Source organism: Anomalospiza imberbis, chromosome 2, assembly GCF_031753505.1.
Source record: "Anomalospiza imberbis isolate Cuckoo-Finch-1a 21T00152 chromosome 2, ASM3175350v1, whole genome shotgun sequence".
Classification (NCBI taxonomy): domain Eukaryota; kingdom Metazoa; phylum Chordata; class Aves; order Passeriformes; family Viduidae; genus Anomalospiza; species Anomalospiza imberbis.
The window spans coordinates 26,141,827-26,154,644 of record NC_089682.1 but is presented as its reverse complement, the minus strand read 5'-3'; the positions used below and the strand labels follow the sequence as shown (position 1 = coordinate 26,154,644).

General features: G+C 39.2%; 1 protein-coding gene across 14 annotated transcripts in view; it reads right to left on the bottom strand.

The window, feature by feature from the left end:
- MCF2L (MCF.2 cell line derived transforming sequence like) overlaps positions 1–12,818 on the bottom strand; it is a 141,607-nt gene that overhangs the window by 37,594 nt on the left and 91,195 nt on the right. For 12 of the 14 annotated variants that reach the window (XM_068180196.1, XM_068180199.1, XM_068180201.1 and 9 more), the window contains one exon: positions 2,268–2,358. In XM_068180196.1, coding sequence (XP_068036297.1) covers positions 2,268–2,358 — 91 coding nt within the window. Of the gene's footprint in view, positions 1–2,267; positions 2,359–4,507; positions 4,598–12,818 lie in introns of those variants that run through there. The other 2 variants (XM_068180198.1, XM_068180200.1) reach the window with 2 other exon arrangements.

Genomic DNA, 12,818 nt, shown 5'->3' with positions numbered 1-12,818 from the left:
TACTGTGGGGGTGGCAAAGCACTAGAATAGGTTACTCAGAGAAGCTGGGAATTTCCTATGCCTGGAAGTGTTCAAGGCCAGGCTTGAACATGGATGGGGCTTTGAGCCACCTTATCTAGTGAAAGGTGTCCCTGCCCATGGCAGGGGGGTTGGAACTAGATGATCTCTAAGGTCCCTTCCAATCCAAACCATTCTGTGATTCTGTGATTGAAACTGCCAGAGCTATCAGGCTTTCAGACATCGAGTACAGTCCAGATAGCCCAAATAACACTCAGATGCTTCATAACCAGCAAAAGACAATCCTGACTGTTAGAAAAACCAAACAAGTGGAAGTCTCCAGTTACCCTTGAGTCATTCAAAAGAAATCTTTGTCTATCGGTAGGACCTCACTAATCTGGCACAATATACATATCTTGTATATTTGGCTTTGTTTTTTTGTTAAACAACAGACAGATGAAATGCATTAGATTTCATTTATATCAAATGCTATAGCAAAGATATGATGGACAAGAGCAAACCATTCTTCACTACATCTTCTTTTGGAATAGGAACACAAGATTTTCACCTGTTCAGGACTGACATGACTACTGCTGAAGCCCAACAGGAGGACTGCTATAAATATATATACATGGGTACAATTCAAAGCCAACACTGTTGCTGTTCAACAGAGAAGCAAATATAAAAAATCCTGCCTTTAACAGATTAGACTTCAGCTAAGAATCATGATTCTTTTTTCAGAAAAAGCTCACAGAAGAATGAGAAAAGCTGAAAAAAGCAAAATAACCCATCAGCAGCAGTACGGCAACTGTACAGTGCTCCTGCACTTGACACCATTCTCTAGGCAAATCCCTTAGGCACCATCACGACGGTGACAGATCCCTTATAATGGGGAAGAGTTGCTCAGTTCTGTTCACAGTGCTTCAAAGCAAAGTAACACACAGTGGAGGAACGTTACCATAAATGTTATCATCACGGCTATAAGCAACTGGTCTACAGTGCTCCCTAACCCTTACAACCCCAATTATGCAAATAAAAGGACCATAATCTGTGCAACACTTATCTGTCCTTGAACAGAAACTATAGCACTGACTTTTGAGAGATGCCAAAGCTCCTTTTTCTTCAATCATCCTAAATTATGCTGCTTTCAGTTTTCACTACTGGAATCTGCTCAATGCTGCATCTCAAAATTTCAAGATGAGCTGCAAAAGCAAATTTTGCTGATACTTCAATGTATTTTCAATGTTTTAACAATACTACCATGATTATTGTGTAAAGAGTTGTATTGTGTGAATATTATATCATTATATATTCATTCACAAAACATCATATAGTGGGAGTAACATACTACCTTTTAAAATGTATTACTTTAAATTAATTGACTACCTTTAACTTATAATAAACAAAAAAATTCTTTGGCCATAATCAGGCCACATTAAAATGACATTTACTGTTTTGATTTGACTTTTATCTTACAGAGTCAAAATTTTTCAGCCATTAAAAATTAAAAGATACTTACAGCTTTGTTTTTCAGCCCTTACTGGAAAGACTATTGACTAACAATTCAAGCAAGGATAACAAGGAAGAAAAAAAAGGCAACCAATGAACCAAAAACTTAAAAAACCAAGTAAACCAGCAGTAGAATAAGCACATGATAAACATGAATCTGTCCTACCCTACTTTTGAAAAAAGAAAAGAAAAACCAGCCTCTAATAAGCTTCTTTTTCTGATTTAAAAAATATTACTTGAAAGGAGACTGGGAAAGTTAAGAGCATGTACTGTTGATTGATCACAGAAGGCACATAAGATTTTCTTGCTTACATGTAATCCTTGTTTTAAATCAAACATCACAAGAACAGCTGTTCCATGTGAACCCCTTTCACAAGTGGTAAACTCAATCAGGACCCTCACCCTCATTTCTCTGGACAAGGGAAGCTCACTTGAACAGTGAAAAGTGGACCCAAACTCTATGGGACCCAGGGGGTGTCCATGCAAATATTAGCTCCCACCTGGGAGAGCTGCATGCTCACACATTCACTTTCTCCAAGTGCATACTTAGGAAGATGTCCTGAGCTGCAGAGTGCATTAAAAGCACATCACAGACACATGATGCTCCATCTGGGATACAAAAGACCTACTGGATACCTTCTGTATCATCTATTAGCTGACATATTGTTGAAGAGAAAAAAAAAAATGTTTTTCCACTTGTAAGAGGAAGATTCAACACAGAAAAATCTTCTTAAGGAGAAAGGCATTAGAACAGTACTCACTGCTATCCGCAGTATGGAAGCTTTCACGGAGGTCCATTTGTCCTGTCTGCGATCTATGACAAGAATAAATCCAATTCCAGCATCTCGTAAACTAAGTTTGGAGGAGGAAAGAAGAAAACAGGAAAGTTTAGTTAAAAATACAAATGTAACTCCTGGCTCACTCACGCAGAAAAGCAGTCAAAAAACAGTGGGAAAAAAAAAAAGGAGCTTCACCCTTTTGTGCAGAATTTTCTTCATATAAATATCTTAATAAAGACACACTATACACTATTGCAAAGATGCAGCAGTCCCATAGCGTTTCGCAGAGTTTCAAAATGTATTCAAATAATGAATTCTTCTTTTTCACAAAAGATAGTATTTACATTTATTGCACAGGGATTATTTCAGAAGAAAATGAGACTGATAGATTCTCCACTGTTTGGTGCTGATATAATCCCTTCCTCATGATGTTGTCAGTATAATTTCAGGATCAAAATAAAGTTGTTTTCCTTTCGCATCTGCTTTTAACCTTCTGTTGGAATTGTCTTCTTTCTCACTGATACTTAAAACTCCTTAAACCCACAGATCCTTCTGATCATTCCATGATACTGCTCCACGCATCTGAAATTCTCATATGCCTCCAGGTTGTAAACTTCTTCCTAGGTGCATTTTCACACTCACGGAAACAAAAAAACCTTACAGCACTTAAGCCCTTCAAACCATAGATGAGAACAACGAGCTCAGAGGCACTTCTCTGGAATGGAAACATCTGTGAGAGAGATTCGGCTCAAATCCTGCCGTACGGGTGACCTTTCTCTTTGCCTGTGCTCAGCTGCATGTGCTACCGAGCCCTGACCAAGGGATGTGCTCCTGTTTTGTAATTCCCCATCTAAGCCAATTGTGCAATGCCAGCAGCAGCCCCTGCCAGCCAATCGCAATCAAAATGGAAACAGCAGGCAAATGCAAGGCAGACAGGCTCAGATTTATTATTTTCTCATACATTTGCTCCTTTTTCAGTATATGTGCTGTATTTTTACAACTGGTGATTTATTGCAAGGCCTGCTGTGGCACTGTGTGACCTTCAATACTGTGCATCAATTAGTTATGGTAATATCTTAAAAGAAAAAAATAAAAATCAACACAACAGAATGTCAGGATTCTTTATTCAAGATTGCTGAATCATGGAAACACCAGCTTTTCTTTATAAGATTATGTCAGCAGCATAACGATAAGAGGATATTCAGGGGGTTGAAGAACACAGGTACCCAGATGTGTCATCTTAAGCTACTCTTCAAAATTACAGATTTAAACAGGACTCACAGTTTGTTCCCTTTCTTTTACAAAATGCAGTATCTCTCAAATTTACAGACGTGCTTTTTAGTAGGAAACAAATAATCATTAGAAATGCAAAGGAACCCTTGCTTTCTTTCAGAAGCAGCTAAGCAGTCCTTTCAGCACAGCAGAATGTTAGAAGCCATCCTCACTGCCTACATTCAGTGCACGTTACTTAACTCTTGCCTCTGGGTTAGGACAACACTGATAAACAACATCTGAGCACTTGCCTTGTGAGCCTGACAACCCTTGCAGACAAACAGGGCTTTATATTAGCAATATGCTTCCCACTACAGTAAATTTCCATGATTTACTAAAGTTTCCCTTTTTCTTTTTCTTTATTTAAAGGGCAAGAGAAGGAGAGAGATTCAGACTGATTTTAGCCTCTTCCCGTTCCCCATTTAAAGGTCTCACAATTTTAACCTTTAGTTACTGAGCAAAATAAAATTATAATAGCAACCATGTACCACAATAATCAGATGGCAAAACAATCTCCTTGGGTACACAGCCTTAATGTGGATCAATGGAGTAAAAAAGGTGCTACGGCTGTCCCCACAGGAGTCAGTGTGGATTTTGGAGAGTATTAAGACTCGTAAAGACTCTATTTTCCCTGCTCAGTAGAAGTTCCCAGGAGCCCTGAAATCCCTCCATACTTCCTCAGAGGAAGCATAATCTCAGAGTACCTAAATGCAACATCTGTATAATAGTTCAAGAAAATACTGATATTTCAGTGCAATATGAATAAAATTAAAGCTTCTGAAAAAGCATCAATAGGATTTCTCTCTAGGAGCACATGAAAATACAGGCTCAGCTGGGATCCCAGAAATTATCTACAGGGCAGCTCCACACAGTTAATCACCTGCCTCAACACCTGACAGTAAGCAGAGCTTAATATCATTATCCTAGAAAAATAAAAAGACAAGGCTTACTTAAGTGGAAGAATTAACAAAGAAAAGCACATCTCTAAGATAGCCCAAAAGATGTCTTCAGCCAACCTTCTTTTTCCACTGGATCAAATAGAAGGATCAAATATGTTGCGTGCTTGCATGAATCAGCAAGCTCATAAAAAGCATAAAAAGCCAGGATTCCCCACTGCTGCCTAGAAGAGACCCGGTGGCAAAGTCTTCAAGTATCTGACTTCAAACTGTTAACACTCCATTAATATACACCAGTGGGAAAAAAAAGCCCTGTTCCAAATCAATCAGGGTGGGAAAAGTATTTCTTATCTTGACAACAGTGGCTTGTTGCAAAGGCCTGGCTCTGGAGTCTGGGATCCAGCTCCAGCAAGTCACAGGCAGGAAGCAACAAACCAAACTAAGACATTGTGTACAACAAAGTTGAGAACATTACAAAGAGAACAAAGTCATCTATTCAAGAAAAGTAAATATTGAAAACAGGTCTGTTTGCCAATGTACCCTTGCTCTACTGACCTCTCCTTGCTGCCAGACACGCACCTGCATATGGGGTTGCAGGACACCTTGCAATACCCTCCTCCTTTCTAGGGCATAGGGTAAACGATGCTTTGGAAACAAGCACATACTAAATTTTCCTTTGGCTCCTGATTTAACTGTGAATGCCAGCTGTCCTTCTTTCCCTCAGCCATATTTATTATATTTTATTCTGATACTGGTTTTCCCCTACCTCTTCATGTGCTTGAGAGGAATGCATTTTGTTTTGTGCTTAGTGTCTCAGCAGAAGCATGCTATGATAATTTTCCCTGCCTTGGTCCAGCTGCACTGTACTCATCAGCTTAGCTCACATCATCTTCTCATGCCTCTGCATCACTCTCCAATAAACTTGTCTCCACCACCGACATTTGTCTCTCCCATTCATTACTCCTTGTCCCAAGAGCAGTTCAAAAAATCTTTTTTTTTTTAATTTTAGACTGTCAGGATGAATGACATCAGTTCTCACCCCTTCCTGAATATCACAGTCCCTTCATCCTCCAACTGTATGCTACGTCCCACTCCATCTCCCAATGAGTTCCCTTGGGTGGACACTTCCCTCAGCTGTGGTCCTGCCTGTGGAGTCCAGCAGCTTCTCTGCACTGCCTGCTGGTCAAGAGGTGGCACACACATCCCATGCCACAGACTTCCTGCTCTCAGCCCTGGTAGCAGACTTGGCTCTAGAGCAGCTCATCCTGTAACCACAGAGAGGCTTCTGCTCAGCCCCAGGATGAAGCAGAACACTTTTGGCAACGGGCTTGAGTAGTTACTTAGCACCTGTGGCCTGGGATTTAGGCATATTTTTCTCAAGGTACTTTCTTGACACAAAAGCCATCATTCTTCTGAGTGTCAAGTCTGAGTCCTTGAACAAAAGAAGTAGACACTTGAGCTTCTCAAACATTTGTCTCAATGTTTGAAGAGCATGGTGGATTTGTTCCCTGGCATCTTAGGAACCACTCACCTATTTTGGCTGAACTTTACCACTATAAAATTAAGTGGCACCTCACAAATGGAAAGAAAACTTGGAAGAGCTGTAAACAACTAGAAAGCAACCCTTAAAGTGAGAAATATTAGGAAACCTAAGCATAAGCACCTGTCTATTCAGGCTTCTTAACATTTCCCATGTGAACTTTTTTGTCTTTAATGTATTAACTTGTATCCGGTGTACTTTCTGAAACATAATTTATATAAACTCCTAATTCAAATTTAGTATTTCCTTCCTTTGTTTCTCTCCTAATACATGCACAAAAAAACCCCCAGACCAAAACAAAAATCCCAAAACATCATGGGATAAGCACTGTTCTTCTGTTTATTCACAAGAACAAAGAACAGAACATTTTTAGAAAGGCAGGGAACCATCCCTGCTTCTGCAGGAAATGTGTCCAGCAAACTCACAAAGGTCAGGTTAGAAAGGTAGAAAGTGGAGGAAGAGGAGCAGGAGAAAATGCAGCAGAGGATAGACCTTCTGCTCAGGCCCCTCCCCCTGTCTTGGGGAGCCAGTGTAAAACCTTTAGGAGGAGATGTCAGTGAGGTTGAAACACCTGCCCAGCAAGCAGCCAGTTTTCCATGCAGAGCACGAACTGCATTTTCCACTTAGTGACTCCTGAGTTTAGATTATGGGGACATCTCCTCTTTGTCTTGTTTGCAAGACTTATTATTAGCTCATGCACTTGGGGGAAAGGGTGGGAAAGCTTATAGTACATAGGACTGTGGAAAGAAACTTCCCTCTGGGGTATGTGGAAGCAATTACATAAGCATCCTCTGAAAGATCTTGCATTTCTCCAAGGTATGGGTGGTGACAACTGGCATACAAATAATTTCCTATTGCTTCCACACTGCTGTATGAAAGCAGTATACATTGATCTCTGCTACAAATGAAACAAAGCAAATCTTCAGGTTCATCCCAGAGACTTGAAAATATCAAACCTCTGCACGTTTGAAATTCTGTACAGCATTTTAGTTACATAAGTCCACTTATTTAAAACTGAATTTCAGTCTTAGAGCTTTATTATTGAACAGTTGGCCTGTATGACAGTCAGGACTCTTCCCTACCTCAACTACCTCAGCATACAAATGGACTAGAAATTCTTGCTCTCAAGGGCTGAACAGCTATTTCCGTAGTAGGACTTCAATAACATTTCATGGAGAATTACTGCATTGAACAGAGCACCAAGGCAATGTCTGCAGCAATCTGTATCATAAGCAGAACACTTAGGATAGGGTACCACCCTCTCCTAAATCTTCCTCACCCTCAATACAGTGACATGCACACACCGCTTCAAAAGATGTGAGTCTGGGGCACCTCACAAATCCTGATCTTTTCTGGCATACAACTGTAAACCTATGTAAGAAGGACTTGGAATTGGCTCACCCACTCATCATTGGTCACTTAGCTTAGGAACAGGCCATTGGAAATCAGACACTTAATGAGCAAGGTTCCTGTTTCCCAAGAGAAACTTTGCATTCTACACTTGCAGAGACAAGACACTTCAAACTGACTGAACCTGAGCCACCTGAAAGACTACTTCTCCATCTCTCCTGTTGCTGCTAGGAATGATTTCTTGGGGGGTGAAGGGGAGACAAAAATTCTTTCTTAATCATCAGTTTTTCACACACTAACAAAAAGAAACCATTAATGCCCCAGCAATTAATGGAAGCAGAAAAGAGCCACCTCCTTAGTGGCCTCCATAAGCTCTAGGAGACAGTAAAATAATATAGTGAAGAATGTGGTATTAATGGCATTAACAAATCAAGATAAAAATCTCCAGTGCAGCAACTAGGAAAGGAAAATAAACTAGCTAAGCCCTGTGGTGATATTACAACTGTACCAGTTTTATGCTGGTTTGCCAGCAAGGAAAAGGGCAGTAACAATTCACCTGGCATAGCCTTGCTGCACATCTCCTCTCCTCCTGCCCCTTATGTAGGGTAACCCATACTACTTCAATTCGATCATTAGCTACATCCTAGAGGATGCAGTGTTTCCTAGTGCAGAAGAATTTAATGGGTTATGAACTTGACACAAAAAAAAAAAAAAAAAAAAAGGAAAATTCAGCTGTAGCATTATACAAAATGTAGCACCCAGCCACTAAACCGTAATCAGATCTAGAGCAGTTTCATTTTCTTACAATTCTTGATTGCTTGTTACTGTAAAACTTGCTTTGTTTCAAAACTGGCCAATTCATCCACTTCATTCCAAAAGAAATCCACCTGCTGGGTATTTTAAAAAAGGCACAAAAAATATCATATTTGGCATGTGCCCCTAAATTTAAAATATTTTAAAGCTGCTTAATAATTTTAAAATGTCTTGTACTCATTGAGTCTTTAAATATTTTTATCTTATGACAGCTTCTTTCTCACAATCCAAAGTAAAACTAAACTTAGGGACTTAACATTTTAAACCAGTATCTCTAAGGAAAAGAAAGCAGACTTGTGCTTTCTAGAGTAAATGGTGAAAATAGAGAATTTAGACAATTTAGAGATAGCAGGCACTGAAAAATAACTAGAAACCAGACACAGGAACTCTTAACATTGAACTTCCTCATTTCAATTGCAAAGCAAGCCTGTAGGTTTTAACACTATATCTAAGCTGAATGCTGCTTGGTAATGCTGCTGCTATTACACATCTTGCTTAAGTCTTCTAGAAACCTGCACTTAAGTTAGTACTTAAAAGCATTTTACTGAATAGCCTGGAAAAGAATTTATAATCCTTTAGAATGTGTTATAAATGTAACATTTTATAAAAATACATAATGTTACAAATTATATTCCAAACTTGCAATTTATTATTTTTTATACTTATTAAATTATGTCATATGTAATCACAAAATAATTACAGTGCTAAGACAAGTTGGAACTGTTCTGAAAGCTAGACAGTAAAATCTTCCCAGTAACTACACTTGCTCTAAATTAGCAAGCTTTAGAATTATATTTTCTATTTTTTTCAACAGAAAAGTTGAGACTTGCATTGTAATTGAGCTCTCAGTGGCAAAGAAACCATCTGCCAAGAAAATAAATAGAATGAAAACATATTTCCAAAAGATGGCTGCATATACAACTGCATGTTGCTGTCATGGCATTCAGTCCCTTAGACAAAAAACAGCAATTTGATGCCAAGTTCTGCCACAGATGGATGACTAACTGAGGTCAAGTATACTGAACAAATCTGAGGACAGAATTATCTCTAACAAAGGCAGCACTTATGAACACCCTGATGAAGCTCTTTGGCTACCTAGCAGACCTCCTGAGCCCCCAAAAAAAACTGGCATGACACTTTGGCTCCCACTCAAACAGTGGGCCTGACATCTTGTGGTGATACTCATTTGTGACATCTTAGTTCAGATTCCTACAAGAATCACTTTCAGATGAGGTGTGTAACTAGTCCATAAGTAATCAGTTCTTATTCCAACAATATTTATGAGAAAAAACAGAAATTACAGGTGCACTCTATGGTACATGGCACTGCATATGGGGCAAAAATAGGAATGTAATGATTAACACCTTCATACATTAATTCTATCATTTCAGACAGAATTAATATAGTTTTGGCTCTAGTTTTTATAACCTCTATCTCTTCAGCTGAAAACACTGAAGAAGTCAGCTAGTGCAGAAGTGCTGGAAGGACATGTTCACCTCTTCTGTCTCAATGAAGAATCATCCAAAGCAGACCCAAGGAACAGGCTCACCTCAAACTTCCTGAGGTGCTGAATTTAAAGCTGGAACCTGGTGGTATGGAAGTCTCTGCACTGCACCTGTCTCTCCATACCCTCATCTCTAGAGTCAGAGAAAAAGTTTGCCATTTACTCCTTACTTGTGGTTAACCAGTGAGCAACCTGTACTGTGCTTCAACACAAAAGAAGGCTCTTGATGCAGAAAAGTTTGTTCTATTTGATTACTGAGCCCTGTCATAGTCAGCTCAATGAACTGTAACTGTGGAAGGAAAAACCTACTCAGCTCAAACTAAGGCTGGCTACTGCTCATGAAGAAATATAGGAAAGAGAAGGAATTTCAGCAGAAGAAACTTAAAATAAAACAGTCAGAAGTGCTGTTATACAAGTGCAGCCTCTAGTGGTCTGTCCAAAATCACTGAATGCCAAGTAAAAATTATTATCTTTTAAGCTCTTGGCACTAACAGCTGCATTTCACCCAACACAGCTGATGCTGTGACACTCCACAGCAGCAGCAAAACCTGCAAGCAAGAAGGTACCATTTCTTATTGATGCTTATGCTTCAAATCTGATTTTGAAAATAAAAACTTTTTCCCCCCCCTCCACCCCCCCAAAAAACAACATGCATACTATTCTACAATCTAATTAATTCTATACTGAAATTCTGTGAATAGATCTATTTTTTAATGCACATTAAAAAACCCAAAGCATTTACACCATCTCTTTATTGTGGTTTTGATAGTTACTGCCTTCCCTTCACAGAAACAGATGAAGCTGCACAGGAAATTAAGAAAATCTGAGCTTCTGTGTTGGAGCTGAACCTGTTAAAGCTTCATCATTAGACAAGGTTCAGACAAGAAATTTGATGCATTTCCCTGCATCAACCATGCACATTTTTTTTTCTTATTTCTCCACATTCCAGCTAACTCTCTGTAAATCTTTTCCAGGGTACCACTGAAGAAAACCTCTCTTTCCTCTCCTATTATGCTTACTTTTGGTCTCAGCTGTTATTAGTTCATGCCCCAGGCATTTCTAAAAACACACTGTATTGCAATTTGCTCAAGACTTGGGAACCATCAGATAACCAAAATTGCATTTTAGGATCTCTCAGCAAGTGGGTAAAGAAGAATTTAGATTAATGTTGGGTTGTGAGGTGGCATAACTAAAAACCATCACAGGCAAGTGGTTAAAATTTGGTCATGAAGCAGAAGAGATGAGCAGAATCATACAGCCTGGCAGAGTGACACCATGAAAATACATGCCTTTTGCCACTTTATAAGCATAGGCAAGAATAATTACACATGATGTTATGTCAGTGACAGGAGATCTTAAAAACCAGATAAACAGGAGAAAAAATAATGAGAGCAACTTCAAAGAGCTTTGTCTAAGGGGCTATTAACAATTCAAAACTTCACAATGATTGTAGGTCAGACAGCCACAGGTAGTTACCTGTAGCCCTATGCCTGTTCTGAAAATTCCTCAGTCACCACAGGACTGTGACAACAACAGCTCACTGCACTGCCAGCAGACCAAGAACCCACAAGGAAGATGGGCCACTACCAGAGATGTCCTGGCAACAAGGCAAATGCCAGCTCAGTGACCAACAGGAGAGCTGCCCTCTAGGCTTGGTCCCAAAAGCAACCAGAAGTCTTTATCCTGCACAGAACTAGGTCTCTTGAAATTGTGAGGTACAAATCCCAACATATTTACATGAGGGAATTCTGTCTCAAGCACTGCTTGTGTTCCTTGGCCAAATGGACAGCACTGGTACACACCTTATTTATTTTAAAATATTTATACCAATTTATATAACATCCAAGTCATAGTTTTTTATCTCCCCACTCAGATTCAGAGATATGGGCATCAGTATCTTTCTTCATTGATCCCTATATCTGCTCTTTATCTCCTGTGCTCCTTTAGATCCTCAAATCAGCCTCTTTTCCACTTTTAGCAATTCCTCCTTAACCACGACTGATTGGAAGACAGTAATGCTGGCTATATCCTATCATATATGCTGACCTTCTTTCTGCTCCAAAAAGCTTATGCTGCTGGGGGAAAAGCTGAGGGAATGTAGCCAGGGTTAAAAATAACAAGTAAAGTGTCCAGGCATCATCATCTGCCTGGGCCTGGACATCTGCTTGTACCACATGCACTCACCGCCTCTCCATGGTACCCATCAGCCTTTTTTATGATAACTGCATAGGTTCATAGAAGACTTGGGTTGAAAGGGACCTTAAAGATCATCTAGTTCTGCCTGCCCAGAACTTCACAAGCTTTATCCCACCAAGGAACTAAAATCAGAGCAACCTTAATGCATTTTTGCAGGTAAAAGAAGTATTAATATAACAACTCGTTGCTTAATAGATCCTCTTTTAGTATATGAAATTAAGTAAAATAGGAGTTTTTAAGGAAATTAAGTAAAATAGGAGTTTTTAAGGAAGAGCTATAATTTTCGAAATGGAAAACACAGTGTGGTTTCTTCAGGTCATGCAGAGCTGCTTTTAGAAGGACTGTTTGAAGAAAGACAACAACTTTGAGGACTCATTTAGACTTAACTACAGATGGCTGAAGTAGGTCACATTATCCTGGAGGGACAATTAAGGATAAATAGGTCAATAAAGGCAAAAGGGCTCTGTGTCTGTTTAAGCTCAAGTAAATTGAGCAACAGAAAGCCTGTGTGACCCTCATTTTAGAACTATTAAGTCCAACTCCATAAAACATTTTTACACCTATTCAGAACTGCAATATTGGAACCATACATATTTCCAGGACACTGCAACAACCACTAATGCTACGGCAGAAAGTATTGGAACAACCTTACAGGGAATGCTGCACAATTTTAGAACTGTGCCATTACACTTAAATAGGGTGTTAAATACTCTGAATTTAATACTGGATGAATAAAAACCCCTGTGTGACAGTCCAGAATTTTAGTAATTAACTTTCACAATTTTACAGTGCTTAATTTACTTTTTCTTATTAGCAGACTAAATTTACCACCGGGTGGTGTCATACATGCTACCCAAATCCTCTAAACCCTAAAGGTGTAAATGGGATTTAAAGACTGGAAAGGCTTTACCTGTACAGGGCTGGGCTTTAAAATAAGTTTAAGGCACTTATAAGGTAGACAT